Genomic DNA, 17757 nt, shown 5'->3' on the forward strand with positions numbered 1-17757 from the left:
CATGGCACCCGCCGCGTGTATATACGTGTCATGGCGCCCGCCGCGTGTATATACGTGTCATGGCGCCCGCCGCGTGTATATACGTGTCATGGCACCCGCCGCCGCGTGTATATACGTGTCATGGCACCCGCCGCCGCGTGTATATACGTGTCATGGCACCCGCCGCCGCGTGTATATACGTGTCATGGCGCCCGCAGCGTGTATATACGTGTCATGGCGCCCGCCGCGTGTATATACGTGTCATGGCACCCGCCGCCGCGTGTATATACGTGTCATGGCACCCGCCGCCGCGTGTATATACGTGTCATGGCACCCGCCGCCGCGTGTATATACGTGTCATGGCGACCGCAGCGTGTATATACGTGTCATGGCGCCCGCCGCGTGTATATACGTGTCATGGCGCCCGCCGCCGCGCGTATATACGTGTCATGGCGCCCGCCGCGCGTATATACGTGTCATGGCACCCGCCGCCGCGTGCATATACGTGTCATGGCACCCGCCGCCGCGTGTATATACGTGTCATGGCACCCGCCGCCGCGTGTATATACGTGTCATGGCGCCCTCCGCGCGTATATACGTGTCATGGCGCCCGCCGCGCGTATATACGTGTCATGGCGCCCGCCGCGCGTATATACGTGTCATGGCGCCCTCCGCGCGTATATACGTGTCATGGCGCCCTCCGCGCGTATATACGTGTCATGGCGCCCTCCGCGCGTATATACGTGTCATGGCGCCCGCCGCGCGTATATACGTGTCATGGCGCCCGCCGCGCGTATATACGTGTCATGGCGCCCGCCGCGCGTATATACGTGTCATGGCGCCCGCCGCGCGTATATACGTGTCATGGCGCCCGCCGCGCGTATATACGTGTCATGGCGCCCGCCGCGCGTATATACGTGTCATGGCGCCCGCCGCGCGTATATACGTGTCATGGCGCCCTCCGCGCGTATATACGTGTCATGGCGCCCGCCGCGCGTATATACGTGTCATGGCGCCCGCCGCGCGTATATACGTGTCATGGCGCCCGCCGCGCGTATATACGTGTCATGGCGCCCGCCGCGCGTATATACGTGTCATGGCGCCCGCCGCGCGTATATACGTGTCATGGCGCCCATATACGTGTCATGGCGCCCGCCGCGCGTATATACGTGTCATGGCGCCCTCCGCGCGTATATACGTGTCATGGCGCCCTCCACGCGTATATACGAGTCATGGCGCCCGCCGCGCGTATATACGTGTCATGGCGCCCGCCGCGCGTATATACGTGTCATGGCGCCCGCCGCGCGTATATACGTGTCATGGCGTCCTCCGCGCGTATATACGTGTCATGGCGCCCTCCGCGCGTATATACGTGTCATGGCGCCCTCCACGCGTATATACGAGTCATGGCGCCCGCCGCGCGTATATACGTGTCATGGCGCCCGCCGCGCGTATATACGTGTCATGGCGCCCGCCGCGCGTATATACGTGTCATGGCGCCCGCCGCGCGTATATACGTGTCATGGCGCCCGCCGCGCGTATATACGTGTCATGGCGCCCATATACGTGTCATGGCGCCCGCCGCGCGTATATACGTGTCATGGCGCCCTCCGCGCGTATATACGTGTCATGGCGCCCTCCACGCGTATATATGAGTCATGGCGCCCGCCGCGCGTATATACGTGTCATGGCGCCCGCCGCGCGTATATACGTGTCATGGCGCCCGCCGCGCGTATATACGTGTCATGGCGCCCTCCGCGCGTATATACGTGTCATGGCGCCCTCCGCGCGTATATACGTGTCATGGCGCCCGCCGCGCGTATATACGTGTCATGGCGCCCGCCGCGCGTATATACGTGTCATGGCGCCCGCCGCCGCGTGTATATACGTGTCATGGCGCCCGCCGCCGCGTGTATATACGTGTCATGGCACCCGCCGCCGCGTGTATATACGTGTCATGGCACCCGCCGCGTGTATATACGTGTCATGGCGCCCGCCGCGTGTATATACGTGTCATGGCGCCCGCCGCGTGTATATACGTGTCATGGCGCCCGCCGCGTGTATATACGTGTCATGGCACCCGCCGCCGCGTGTATATACGTGTCATGGCACCCGCCGCCGCGTGTATATACGTGTCATGGCGCCCGCAGCGTGTATATACGTGTCATGGCGCCCGCCGCGTGTATATACGTGTCATGGCGCCCGCCGCGTGTATATACGTGTCATGGCGCCCGCCGCGTGTATATACGTGTCATGGCGCCCGCCGCGTGTATATACGTGTCATGGCGCCCGCCGCGTGTATATACGTGTCATGGCGCCCGCCGCGTGTATATACGTGTCATGGCACCCGCCGCCGCGTGTATATACGTGTCATGGCACCCGCCGCCGCGTGTATATACGTGTCATGGCGCCCGCAGCGTGTATATACGTGTCATGGCGCCCGCCGCGTGTATATACGTGTCATGGCGCCCGCCGCGCGTATATACGTGTCATGGCACCCGCCGCCGCGTGTATATACGTGTCATGGCACCCGCCGCCGCGTGTATATACGTGTCATGGCACCCGCCGCCTGTATATACTTGTCATGGCACCCGCCGTGTATATACGTGTCATGGCGCCCGCAGCGTGTATATACGTGTCATGGCGCCCGCAGCGTGTGTATATACGTGTCATGGCGCCCGCAGCGTGTATATACGTGTCATGGCGCCCGCCGCGTGCATATACGTGTCATGGCGCCACCGCGTGTATATACGTGTCATGGCACCCGCCGCCGTGTGTATATACGTGTCATGGCGCCCGCCGCCGCGTGTATATACGTGTCATGGCGCCTGCCACGGTCTACAGGAGGTACAACCCCCCCCTCTGTGCGTAGCCATAGCTGCAGGACTGAGCGGTCCGCGCTGTACGTTGTGCCGCAGTAGGCGGGGCCCAAGGCTGCAAGTAACACGGCGGATCCCCACAACGTGTGCCGCTCCGTCTGTGTGAGCGCTGTGTACAGGGGGTGTATACACGGGGGGGGCGCTGTGTACAGGGGGTGTATACACGGGGGGTGCGCTGTGTACAGGGGGTGTATACACGGGGGGTGCGCTGTGTACAGGGGGTGTATACACGGGGGGGGCGCTGTGTACAGGGGGTGTATACACGGGGGGGGCGCTGTGTACAGGGGGTGTATACACGGGGGGGCGCTGTGTACAGGGGGTGTATACACGGGGGGGGGCGCTGTGTACAGGGGGTGTATACACGGGGGGGGCGCTGTGTACAGGGGGTGTATACACGGGGGGGGCGCTGTGTACAGGGGGTGTATACACGGGGGGGCGCTGTGTACAGGGGGTGTATACACGGGGGGGCGCTGTGTACAGGGGGTGTATACACGGGGGGGCGCTGTGTACAGGGGGTGTATACACGGGGGGTGCGCTGTGTACAGGGGGTGTATACACGGGGGGTGCGCTGTGTACAGGGGGTGTATACACGGGGGGTGCGCTGTGTACAGGGGGTGTATACACGGGGGGTGCGCTGTGTACAGGGGGTGTATACACGGGGGGTGCGCTGTGTACAGGGGGTGTATACACGGGGGGTGCGCTGTGTACAGGGGGTGTATACACGGGAGGGCGCTGTGTACAGGGGGTGTATACACGGGGGGGCGCTGTGTACAGGGGGTGTATACACGGGGGGTGCTGTGAAGCTTCGCCCGCCATAAGTCATGCCCGCTCCTTGCTCCCCCCCCCCCCACTTAGAGAAAACCTGCACCCTTATTTATCGGATGGCTTCTGCATGGGGGCGGGGTCTGCCAGCGCGATGATGTCATGTACCGGATAACGGATCGAGAACCGTATGGGATGTCTAAGTGGAGTTGGATGAGCTCCGCCGTCCCTGGGGTCTCTAACTGCGGCGGACTCCACCTGGTGAGGTTCTCCTGCGGCGCTCGCGCTGCGGCGGACTCCACCTGGTGAGGTTCTCCTGCGGCGCTCGCGCTGCGGCGGACTCCACCTGATGAGGTTCTCCCGCTGCGCTCGCACTGCGGCGGACTCCACCTGGTGAGGTTCTCCTGCGGCGCTCGCGCTGCGGCGGACTCTACCTGGTGAGGTTCTCCTGCGGCGCTCGCACTGCGGCGGACTCTACCTGATGAGGTTCTCCCGCGGCGCTCGCACTGCGGCGGACTCTACCTGGTGAGGTTCTCCCGCGGCGCTCGCACTGCGGCGGACTCTACCTGGTGAGGTTCTCCCGCGGCGCTCGCACTGCGGCGGACTCTACCTGGTGAGGTTCTCCCGCGGCGCTCGCACTGCGGCGGACTCTACCTGGTGAGGTTCTCCTGCGGCGCTCGCACTGCGGCGGACTCTACCTGGTGAGGTTCTCCTGCGGCGCTCGCACTGCGGCGGACTCTACCTGGTGAGGTTCTCCCGCGGCGCTCGCACTGTGGCGGACTCCACCTGATGAGGTTCTCCTGCGGCGCTCGCACTGCGGCGGACTCTACCTGATGAGGTTCTCCCGCGGCGGACTCCACCTGATAAGGTTCTCCGGCGGCGCTCGCACTGTGGCGGACTCCACCTGGTGAGGTTCTCCTGCGGCGCTCTCACTGCGGCGGACTCTACCTGATGAGGTTCTCCTGCGGCGCTCGCACTGCGGCGGACTCCACCTGATGAGGTTCTCCCGCGGCGCTCGCACTGCGGTGGACTCCACCTGATGAGGTTCTCCTGCGGCGCTCGCACTGCGGCGGACTCTACCTGATGAGGTTCTCCCGCGGCGCTCGCTCTGCGGCGGACTCCACCTGATGAGGTTCTCCCGCGGCGCTCGCACTGCGGCGGACTCTACCTGATGAGGTTCTCCGGCGGCGCTCGCACTGTGGCGGACTCCACCTGGTGAGGTTCTCCTGCGGCGCTCGCACTGCGGCGGACTCCACCTGATGAGGTTCTCCCGCGGCGCTCGCACTGCGGCGGACTCCACCTGATGAGGTTCTCCTGCGGCGCTCGCACTGCGGCGGACTCCACCTGATGAGGTTCTCCTGCGGCGCTCGCACTGCGGCGGACTCCACCTGATGAGGTTCTCCTGCGGCGCTCGCACTGCGGCGGACTCCACCTGGTGAGGTTCTCCTGCGGCGCTCGCACTGCGGCGGACTCCACCTGATGAGATTCTCCTGCGGCGCTCGCACTGCGGTGGACTCTACCTGGTGAGGTTCTCCTGCGGCGCTCGCACTGCGGCGGACTCTACCTGGTGAGGTTCTCCTGCGGCGCTCGCACTGCGGCGGACTCTACCTGGTGAGGTTCTCCTGCGGCGCTCGCACTGCGGCGGACTCTACCTGATGAGGTTCTCCCGCGGCGCTCGCACTGTGGCGGACTCCACCTGATGAGATTCTCCTGCGGCGCTCGCACTGCGGCGGACTTTACCTGATGAGGTTCTCCCGCGGCGGACTCCACCTGATGAGGTTCTCCCGCGGCGCTCGCACTGCGGCGGACTCTACCTGATGAGGTTCTCCGGCGGCGCTCGCACTGTGGCGGACTCCACCTGGTGAGGTTCTCCTGCGGCGCTCGCACTGCGGCGGACTCTACCTGATGAGGTTCTCCCGCGGCGCTCGCACTGCGGCGGACTCCATCTGATGAGGTTCTCCCGCGGCGCTCGCACTGCGGCGGACTCCACCTGATGAGGTTCTCCCGCGGCGCTCGCACTGCGGCGGACTCCACCTGATGAGGTTCTCCCGCGGCGCTCGCACTGCGGCGGACTCCACCTGATGAGATTCTCCCGCGGCGCTCGCACTGCGGCGGACTCCACCTGGTGAGGTTCTCCCGCGGCGCTCGCACTGCGGCGGACTCCACCTGGTGAGGTTCTCCCGCGGCGCTCGCACTGCGGCGGACTCCACCTGGTGAGGTTCTCCCGCGGCGCTCGCACTGCGGCGGACTCCACCTGGTGATGTTCTCCTGCGGCGCTCGCACTGCGGCGGACTCTACCTGATGAGGTTCTCCTGCGGCACTCGCACTGCGGCGGACTCTACCTGATGAGGTTCTCCTGCGGCACTCGCACTGCGGCGGACTCTACCTGATGAGGTTCTTCTGCGGCGCTCGCACTGCGGTGGACCCCACCTGATGAGGTTCTCCTGCGGCGGACTCCACCTGATGAGGTTCTCCTGCGGCGGACTCCACCTGATGAGGTTCTCCTGCGGCGGACTCCACCTGATGAGGTTCTCCTGCGGCGGACTCCACCTGATGAGGTTCTCCTGCGGCGGACTCCACCTGATGAGGTTCTCCTGCGGCGGACTCCACCTGGTGAGGTTCTCCTGCGGCGGACTCCACCTGGTGAGGTTCTCCTGCGGCGGACTCCACCTGGTGAGGTTCTCCTGCGGCGGACTCTACCCGGTGAGGTTCTCCTGCGGCGCGGTACGATTCCTGTGATACCAGATTTATGGAGGGTTTTTGGACGACTCTTAAAAAAAATGTATTTTTGTTAAACCCCTTCCCGCCGCCCCCGCATTCTTATGTTTCCCCCTCTGTAGTTTTGCGCGGCTCGTTTCTTGTGGGACATCCTGTAGTTTCTACTCTTCAGTACCGTCGATCCGCTCCGTGTAACAGCCAACGCCCGGCAGCCACCGGCAGGACCGCTGAGCGGCTGGTAATGCTCTCACAGGCACCGCCGTTCTCAGAGTGCCCTTTAAATGTCCCGGTTGGCATCCTGCGCCCCCCGTGCACGCAGAATGAGGGGTGTCGTTCAGTTGCCATGTAGCCTAAGGCTTCTGAAGGCCCCAGGGCTGCCCTGCTGACTGCCTGTGCTGTGGCCCCATGGACTGCAGTACATTCGTGCTGTGTTAAACTCTAGAAGCGATTACAGCGCCCCCTACAGGCTGAACCTGCAGTCCCACGACACTCGTATAATAACAGTAACTGCAGGGTTGCGCCCGCGCTCCCCCCCCCCCGTTTATCAGCGCTGCACCGAGCCTGCAGCGACTTCAGTGGCGCTGTCCGTGATAGAGCACCCAGGAGGTGAGTGAGGAGACCCATAGGGCCATGCAAATAAGGGAGGTGAAACAAAACCTCTGCAGCGCCACCTATTGGATCGCAGCATTCCTGCAAATCACTGCTTGACCCTGTATACAGGTCTGTGGAGCAAGGATTGGGAATTGTAAGCCAAGCCAGAGCCCGTCTACAGACAGCTCCCCTCCTGGGTGTCTCCCTAAGGCCTCATGTCCACGGGGGGGTCCCTCCTGCCCAGCGGACATAAGCGCTGAAAATAAGAATGACTTACCCGCAGCGGACCGGGCACGTCTTCTCTTCTTCACGGCCGGATCTTCTTTCTTCGGCCGGTGGATGTGCTCAGCACATCGGCGGCGTGTCGCACTCATGCTCCGGGCACATCCGCCGGGCCGAAGAAAGAAGAGCCGGCCGCCAAGAAGAGGAGACGTGCCCGGTCCGCTGCGGGTAAGTTATTCTTATTTTAGGTCTCCCGCGGATCCGGACGGCTTCCATAGGCCTCAATAGAAGCCCGCGGGAGCCGTCCCCAGGGGAGACCCGCACGAAAATGGACCATGTCACATTTTTTTTCATGCTCCATTTTTTAAAATTCCCTTTTATTGACCATCCGCGGGTATTTACCTGCGGGTACCCAATGCATCCCTATGGGGTGCGGATCCGCGGGCGGGTGATCGGCTGCGGATCTAAAACCATATTTTGCCCGTGGCCGTAGGCCTCATGTCCGCGGCATAGTTCTAATTTAAAATCCGCAGTGTTTCTCCCGCAGGCGGATCCGCGCCCCACAGGGATGCATTGGACACCCGCAGGTAGTTAAATACCTGCAGATGTCATTTTTCTCTTCAGGCACGGATCCGCGTACGGGAAAATACCCGCGCCATGCTCCATTTTAGTGCAGGTGTCCCACGGGGGCGGCTCCCGCAGGCTTCTATGGAAGCCGTCCGGATCCGCGGAACACCCGCGCCATAATTAAAACTCACCTCTCCGGATGCTGTGGGTCTTCCCTCCATCGCGGCCGGATCTTCTTTCTTCAGCCCGGTGGATGTGCCCGATGCATGCGCGCGGCAGGCCGCCTGCATGCCAAGAACATCCGCCAGGCTGAAGAAAGAAGATCCGGCGGCGATGGAGGGAAGACCCACAGCATCCGGAGAGGTGAGTTTATTTTTTAGCCTCATGTCCGCGGGGCAGGAGAGACCCGCTATGGATGCTCCATGAAGAATCCGCGGCGGGCCTGATTTCCCCGTGGACATGAGGCCTGAGGAGTGATGTTACCCCTCCCATCACAGGCCTCCCTGCAGCCAAGCCAAGATCCTCCTGCACACTGATGAGGGGCCGAACCCCCCGGACCAGCTCTCTGTGGGTGGGCTCTGGCTTGGCTTACAATTCCCAATCACTGTTTACACTTGTTTAACGGGTCAGACATTGTCTTGCAGGAATGCTGCCGTCCAACAGGTGGCGCTGCAGAGTATTTTCCATCTTCCTTATTTGCATCGCCTTTTCACGCACCGCATCACCCACTGCAACAATGTGTATTGAAAACTCAGTTAAAAGCACAAAGTTTAAAACCCCCTCTGTGTTTGTTACCATGGGAACTCTGTGCATTGTAAGAAGTGCGAACCGAACGCAGAAATAGAACTAACAGACCAATCATCGGCCATCAGATGGCAAGACGGCGTGTCTGTGGGCTCACCGATGCAAGATGCTTCCAAGACACCCTCCATAAAACCTGAAAGAAGCTTGTACATAGGAGCAGTATTATAGTAGTTATATTCTTGTACATAGGAGGCAGTATTATAGTAGTTATATTCTTGTACATAGGGGGCAGTACTATAGTAGTTATATTCTTGTACATAGGGGGCAGTATTATAGTAGTTATATTCTTGTACATAGGGGGCAGTATTATAGTAGTTATATTCTTGTACATAGGGGGCAGTATTATAGTAGTTATATTCTTGTACATAGGAGGACAGTATTATAGTAGTTATATTCTTGTACATAGGGGGCAGTATTATAGTAGTTATATTCTTGTACATAGGAGGACAGTATTATAGTAGTTATATTCTTATACATAGGGGGCAGTATTATAGTAGTTATATTCTTGTACATAGGGGGCAGTATTATAGTAGTTATATTCTTGTACATAGGGAGCAGTATTATAGTAGTTATATTCTTGTACATTGGGGGCAGTATTATAGTAGTTATATTCTTGTACATAGGGGGCAGTATTATAGTAGTTATATTCTTGTACATAGGAGCAGTATTATAGTAGTTATATTCTTGTACATAGGAGGCAGTATTATAGTAGTTATATTCTTGTACATAGGGGGCAGTATTATAGTAGTTATATTCTTGTCCATATGGGCAGTATTATAGTAGTTATATTCTTGTACATAGGGGGCAGTATTATAGTAGTTATATTCTTGTACATGGGGACAGTATTATAGTAGTTATATTCTTGTCCATATGGGCAGTATTATAGTAGTTATATTCTTGTACATAGGAGGCAGTATTATAGTAGTTATATTCTTGTACATAGGGGGCAGTATTATAGTAGTTATATTCTTGTACATAGCAGGCAGTATTATAGTAGTTATATTCTTGTACATAGGGGGCAGTATTATAGTAGTTATATTCCTGTACATTAGGACCAGTATTATAGTAGATATATTCTTGTACATAGGGGGCAGTATTACAGTAGTTATATTCTTGTACATAGGAGGCAGTATTATAGTAGTTATATTCTTGTACATAGGAGCAGTATTATAGTAGTTATATTCTTATACATTGGGGGGCAGTATTATAGTAGTTATATTCTTGTACACAGGGGTCAGTATTATAGTAGTTATATTCTTGTACATAGGGGGCAGTATTATAGTAGTTATATTCTTGTACATAGGGGACAGTATTATAGTAGTTATATTCTTGTACATAGGGGGCAGTATTATAGTAGTTATATTCTTGTACATATGGGGCAGTATTATATTCTTGTACATAGGAGCAGTATTATAGTAGTTATATTCTTGTATATAGGGGGCAGTATTATAGGAGTTATATTCTTGTACATAGGAGCAGTATTATAGTAGTTATATTCTTGTACATAGGTGGCAGTATTATAGTAGTTATATTCTTGTACATAGGAGCAGTATTATAGTAGTTATATTCTTATACATTGGGGGGCAGTATTATAGTAGTTATATTCTTGTACATAGGGAGCAGTATTATAGGAGTTATATTCTTGTACATAGGGAGCAGTATTATAGTAGTTATATTCTTGTACATAGGAGCAGTATTATAGTAGTTATATTCTTGTACATAGGGGGCAGTATTATAGTAGTTATATTCTTGTACATAGGGAGCAGTATTATAGTAGTTATATTCTTGTACATAGGAGGCAGTATTATAGTAGTTATATTCTTGTACATAGGGGGCAGTATTATAGTAGTTATATTCTTGTACATAGAGGGCAGTATTGTAGTAGTTATATTCTTGTACATAGGGGGCAGTATTATAGTAGTTACATCCTTGTACATAGGGAGCAGTATTATAGTAGTTATATTCTTGTACATAGCGGGCAGTATTATAGTAGCTCTTGAACATAGCGGGCGGTGTTATAGTAGCTCTTGAACATAGCGGGCGGTGTTATAGTAGCTCTTGAACATAGCGGGCGGTGTTATAGTAGCTCTTGAACATAGCGGGCGGTGTTATAGTAGCTCTTGAACGTAGCGGGCGGTGTTATAGTAGCTCTTGAACGTAGCGGGCGGTGTTATAGTAGCTCTTGAACGTAGCGGGCGGTGATATAGTAGCTCTTGAATGTAGCGGGCGGTCTTATAGTAGCTCTTGAACGTAGCGGGCGGTGTTATAGTAGCTCTTGAACATAGCGGGCGGTGTTATAGTAGCTCTTGAACATAGCGGGCGGTGTTATAGTAGCTCTTGAACATAGCGGGCGGTGTTATAGTAGCTCTTGAACATAGCGGGCGGTGTTATAGTAGCTCTTGAACATAGCGGGCGGTGTTATAGTAGCTCTTGAACATAGCGGGCGGTGTTATAGTAGCTCTTGAACATAGCGGGCAGTATTATAGTAGCTCTTGAACATAGCGGGCAGTATTATAGTAGCTCTTGAACATAGCGGGCTGTATTATAGTAGCTCTTGAACATAGCGGGCGGTGTTATAGTAGCTCTTGAACATAGCGGGCGGTGTTATAGTAGCTCTTGAACATAGCGGGCGGTGTTATAGTAGCTCTTGAACATAGCGGGCGGTGTTATAGTAGCTCTTGAACATAGCGGGCGGTGTTATAGTAGCTCTTGAACATAGCGGGCGGTGTTATAGTAGCTCTTGAACATAGCGGGCGGTGTTATAGTAGCTCTTGAACATAGCGGGCTGTATTATAGTAGCTCTTGAACATAGCGGGCAGTATTATAGTAGCTCTTGAACATAGCGGGCAGTATTATAGTAGCTCTTGAACATAGCGGGCAGTATTATAGTAGCTCTTGAACATAGCGGGCAGTATTTTAGTAGTTAGATTCTTGTATATACGGCTCTGCTGTGTCTGTCAGCACTATATAAGTGACTTCTGTATGTCCCCTATGATGTCCCCTGTATGATTACAGCCGCTCCTCTCTTCATAAAGGTTCCCGCAGGTCCAGATCCTCCACATCAGCCAGTTTTCTTCTCTGAATGACCACCAAGGATGGACAAGGAGCGGAATGAGATTAGCGAGATCCTACTGAACGCCGCCTTGGAGATCATCTACCTGCTGACCGGAGAGGTGAGCGGCTCTAGATCTCTATCTCTGTATTGTAGTATGTAATAAGTGATGGGAAGGATCCAGGGTCCTGTATAATAGCTTCCAAACCCTTAGAGTGACTGAGAAAGACCCAAACAACAGAAAACGTCGAGACTGGCTGCATTACAGTCCGTTATGTATGATGAGAATAATGTGCCAATAGCAATGATGTAGGAGACAGGAGAACAGTATGTAGGAACATTGTAGCCAGGAGGAAAGGACAAGGATGTAGAAGGGCACACCTCTTCTATGTCTCTTTATAGATATCAGACTAGATGGACCATGTGCTCTCCTCCCGCTGCCGTCATCTTCTATGTCTCTATGTAGATATCAGACTAGATGGACCATGTGCTCTCCTCCTGCCATCATCTTCTATGTCTCTATATAGATATCAGACTAGATGGACCATGTGCTCTCCCCCTGCCATCATCTTCTATGGCTCTATATAGATATCAGACTAGATGGTCCATGTGCTCTCCTCCTGCCATCATCTTCTATGTCTCTATATCGATATCAGACTAGATGGACCATGTGCTCTCCTCCTGCCGTCATCTTCTATGTCTCTATGTAGATATCAGACTAGATGGACCATGTGCTCTCCTCCTGCCATTATCTTCTATGCCTCTATATAGATATCAGACTAGATGAACCATGTGCTCTCCCCCTGCTGTCATCTTCTATGTCTCTATATAGAGATCAGACTAGATGGACCATGTGCTCTCCTCCTGCCATCATCTTCTATGTCTCTATATAGATATCAGACTACATGGACCATGTGCTCTCCTCCTGCCATCATCTTCTATGTCTCTATATAGATATCAGACTAGATGAACCATGTGCTCTCCTCCTTCCATCATCTTCTATGTCTCTATATAGATATCAGACTAGATGAACCATGTGCTCTCCCCCTGCCAGCATCTTCTATGTCATCTATATAGATATCAGACTAGATGTACCATGTGCTCTCCTCCTGCCATCATCTTCTATGTCTCTATATAGATATCAGACTAGATGGACCATGTGCTCTCCTCCTGCCATCATCTTCTATGTCTCTATATAGATATCAGACTAGATGAACCATGTGCTCTCCCCCTGCTGTCATCTTCTATGTCTCTATATAGAGATCAGACTAGATGGACCATGTGCTCTCCTCCTGCCATCATCTTCTGTGTCTCTATATAGATATCAGACTAGATGGACCATGTGCTCTCCCCCTGCCAGCATCTTCTATGTTTCTATATAGATATCAGACTAGATGGACCATATGCCCTCCTCCTGCCGTCATCTTCTATGTCTCTATATAGATATCAGACTAGATGGACCATGTGCTCTCCTCCTGCCATCATCTTCTATGTCTCTATATAGATATCAGACTAGATGGACCATGTGCTCTCCTCCTGCCGTCATCTTCTATGTCTCTATATAGATATCAGACTAGATGGACCATGTGCTCTCCCCCTGCCATCATCTTCTATGTCTCCATATAGATATCAGACTAGATGGACCATGTGCTCTCCTCCTGCCTTCATCTTCTATGTTTCTATATAGATATCAGACTAGATGGACCATATGCCCTCCTCCTGCTGTCATCTTCTATGTCTCTATATAGATATCAGACTACATGGACCATGTGCTCTCCACCTGCCGTCATGCTCTATGTCTCTATATAGATATCAGACTAGATGGACCATGTGCTCTCCTCCTGCCATCATCTTCTATGTCTCTATATAGATATCAGACTAGATGTACCATGTGCTCTCCTCCTGCCATCATCTTCTATGTCTCTATATAGATATCAGACTAGACGGACCATGTGCTCTCCTCCTGCCATCATCTTCTATGTCTCTATATAGATATCAGACTAGATGGGCCATGTGCTCTCCTCCTGCCGTCATCTTCTATGTCTCTATATAGATATCAGACTAGATGGACCATGTGCTCTCCTCCTGCCATCATCCTCTATGTCTCTATATAGATATCAGACTAGATGGACCATGTCCTCTCCTCCTGCCATCATCTTCTATGTCTCTATATAGATATCAGACTAGATGGACCATGTCCTCTCCTCCTGCCATCATCTTCTATGTCTCTATATAGATATCAGACTAGATGGACCATGTGCTCTCCTCCTGATATCATCTTCTATGTCTCTATATAGATATCAGACTAGATGAACCATGTGCTCTCCTCCTGATATCATCTTCTATGTCTCTATATAGATATCAGACTAGATGGACCATGTGCTCTCCTCCTGCCATCATCTTCTATGTCTCTATATAGATATCAGACTAGATGAACCATGTGCTCTCCTCCTGCCATCATCTTCTATGTCTCTATATAGATATCAGACTAGATGGACCATGTGCTCTCCTCCTGCTACCATCTTCTATGTCTCTATATAGATATCAGACTAGATGGACCATGTGCTCTCCTCCTGATATCATCTTCTATGTCTCTATATAGATATCAGACTAGATGAACCATGTGCTCTCCTCCTGATATCATCTTCTATGTCTCTATATAGATATCAGACTAGATGGACCATGTGCTCTCCTCCTGCCATCATCTTCTATGTCTCTATATAGATATCAGACTAGATGGACCATGTGCTCTCCTCCTGATATCATCTTCTATGTCTCTATATAGATATCAGACTAGATGGACCATGTGCTCTCCTCCTGCCATCATCTTCTATGTCTCTATATAGATATCAGACTAGATGGGCCATGTGTTCTCCTCCTGCCATCATCTTCTATGTCTCTATATAGATATCAGACTAGATGGGCCATGTGCTCTCCTCCTGCCATCATCTTCTATGTCTCTATATAGATATCAGACTAGATGGACCATGTGTTCTCCTCCTGCCATCATCTTCTATGTCTCTATATAGATATCAGACTAGATGGGCCATGTGCTCTCCTCCTGCCATCATCTTCTATGTCTCTATATAGATATCAGACTAGATGGGCCATGTGCTCTCCTCCTGCCATCATCTTCTATGTCTCTATATAGATATCAGACTAGATGGACCATGTGTTCTCCTCCTGCTATCATCTTCTATGTCTCTATATAGATATCAGACTAGATGGACCATGTGTTCTCCTCCTGCCATCATCTTCTATGTCTCTATATAGATATCAGACTAGATGGACCATGTGCTCTCCTCCTGCCATCATCTTCTATGTCTCTATATAGATATCAGACTAGATGGACCATGTCCTCTCCTCCTGCCATCATCTTCTATGTCTCTATATAGATATCAGACTAGATGGACCATGTGCTCTCCTCCTGCCGTCATCTTCTATGTCTCTATATAGATATCAGACTAGATGGACCATGTGCTCTCCCCCTGCCATCATCTTCTATGTCTCTCTATAGATATCAGACTAGATGGACCATGTGCTCTCCTCCTGATATCATCTTCTATGTCTCTATATAAATATTTATGTACTGTTTTTTTTTTTTTTTTTGTGGCATAAATGGTCCGTGCCCCTTGTGTTCAATGCCCTAGTGTCTCTCTCATCATCCACAGGATTACACCGTAGTGAAGACATCTGGTGACTCTGTGACTCCCATCATCCATCTCCAGGAGTCAGGAGGATGGAGCCGGACCCTGGGCCCCATCACAGAGCCTCCCCCGCACCTCCTGACCAATAAGGAGAAGATCCTAGAGCTCACCAAGAAGATGACGGAGCTGCTGACCGGAGAGGTGACGCTGCGGGGAATGTGGGGGACATTATACAGTAACAGGAGGGTCGGGGTGATGACTGTATATTGTGTTGTCAGGTTCCTATAAGGTGTCAGGATGTCACCGTCTATTTCTCCATGGAGGAGTGGGAGTATATAGGAGGACACCGGGATCTGTACAAGGACGTCCTGATGGATGACCACCGGCTGCTCACATCACCAGGTAATGCAATATATTGGTCCCTGTGGCTCTGTCCTGGGATCCCTACTCTTCTACATCTACATGTTTTGGCTTGCAAGAGCTCCTGTTGTCCCATGGCTTTCAGTACCACTTTTATACTGATGATACTCAAGTGTCCCTCTCTGGCCCGGATGTTGCCTCTCTGTTATCCACTGCAGCCTGCTTATTCCTGCATTCTACCATTATTCCTCTGCCAATCCCTCCACCAGCTGACTGTCATCCACAGAGTCCAATTCTGTATATTGTCAATGACCTACAAGATCATAAACGACCTATTCCCCCCCCCCACCTATCACCACCCCTCATACATCTCTGACCTAATATCCTGATACCCCCACATGTAATCTATATACAACCTGTCCCCCCATACATCTCTGACCTAATATCCTGATACCCCCACATGTAATCTATATACAACCTGTCCCCTCATACATCTCTGACCTAATATCCTGATACCCCCCCACATGTAATCTATATACAACCTGTCCCTCCATACATCTCTGACCTAATATTCTGATACCCCCCACATGTAATCTATATACAACCTGTCCCCTCCATACATCTCTGACCTAATATTCTGATACCCCCCACATGTAATCTATATACAACCTGTCCCCTCCATACATCTCTGACCTAATATTCTGATACCCCCACATGTAATCTATATACAACCTGTCCCCCATACATCTCTGACCTAATATCCTGATACCCCCCCATCAGATGTAATCTATATACAACCTGTCCCCCATACATCTGTGACCTAATATCCTGATACCCCACACATGTAATCTATATACAACCTGTCCCTCCATACATCACTGACCTAATATTCTGATACCCCCCCCACATGTAATCTATATACAACCTGTCCCCTCCATACATCTCTGACCTAATATCCTGATACCCCCACATGTAATCTATATACAACCTGTCCCCTCATACATCTCTAACCTAATATCCTGATACCCCCACATGTAATCTATATACAACCTGTCCCATCTGTACATCTCTGACCTAATATCCTGATACCCTCCACATATAATCTATATACAACCTGTCCCCCCCCATACATCTCTCTCCTAATATCCCAATACCCCCACATGTAATCTATATACAACCTGTCCCCTCATACATCTGTGCCCTAATATCCTGATACCCCCACATGTAATCTATATACAACCTGCCCCCCCCCATACATCTCTCTCCTAATATCCCAATACCCCCACATGTAATCTATATACAACCTGTCCCCTCATACATCTCTGACCTAATATCCTGATACCCCCCCCCCACATGTAATCTATATACAACCTGTCCCCTCCATACATCTCTGACCTAATATCCTGATACCCCCACATGTAATCTATATACAACCTGTCCCCCGATACATCTCTAACCTAATATCCTGACACCCCCACATGTAATCTATATACAACCTGTCCCATCTGTACATCTCTGACCTAATATCCTGATACCCTCCACATATAATCTATATACAACCTGTCCCCCCCCATACATCTCTCTCCTAATATCCCAATACCCCCACATGTAATCTATATACAACCTGTCCCCTCATACATCTGTGCCCTAATATCCTGATACCCCCACATGTAATCTATATACAACCTGCCCCCCCCATACATCTCTCTCCTAATATCCCAATACCCCCACATGTAATCTATATACAACCTGTCCCCTCATACATCTCTGACCTAATATTCTGATACCCCCACATGTAATCTATATACAACCTGTCCCCTCCATACATCTCTGACCTAATATCCTGATACCCCCACATGTAATCTATATACAACCTGTCCCCCGATACATCTCTAACCTAATATCCTGACACCCCCACATGTAATCTATATACAACCTGTCCCATCTGTACATCTCTGACCTAATATCCCAATACCCCCACATGTAATCTATATACAACCTGTCCCCCCATACATCTCTGACCTAATATTCTGATACCCCCACATGTAATCTATATACAACCTGTCCTCCATACATCTCTGACCTAATATCTTGATACCCCCACATGTAATCTATATACAACCTGTCCCTCCATACAGCTCTGCCCTAATATCCTGATACCCCCACATGTAATCTA

General features: G+C 51.9%; 2 protein-coding genes across 2 annotated transcripts in view; both read left to right on the forward strand.

Moving 5' to 3' along the window:
* Positions 1-17757, forward strand: part of LOC136627280 (oocyte zinc finger protein XlCOF22-like) — a 357854-nt gene that overhangs the window by 166676 nt on the left and 173421 nt on the right. The gene's annotated exons all lie outside the window — the stretch shown is intronic.
* The window catches only part of LOC136627274 (zinc finger protein 585A-like), a 60646-nt gene that overhangs the window by 3308 nt on the left and 39581 nt on the right, over positions 1-17757 (forward strand). Inside the window, exons 2-4 of the mRNA XM_066602247.1 lie at positions 11558-11695; positions 15246-15422; positions 15500-15623. Of these exons, the coding sequence (XP_066458344.1) occupies positions 11618-11695; positions 15246-15422; positions 15500-15623 (379 nt within the window). The 5' untranslated portion in view covers positions 11558-11617. The remainder of the gene's footprint in view (positions 1-11557; positions 11696-15245; positions 15423-15499; positions 15624-17757) is intronic.

This window comes from Eleutherodactylus coqui, chromosome 5 (genome assembly GCF_035609145.1).
Source record: "Eleutherodactylus coqui strain aEleCoq1 chromosome 5, aEleCoq1.hap1, whole genome shotgun sequence".
NCBI lineage: Eukaryota > Metazoa > Chordata > Amphibia > Anura > Eleutherodactylidae > Eleutherodactylus > Eleutherodactylus coqui.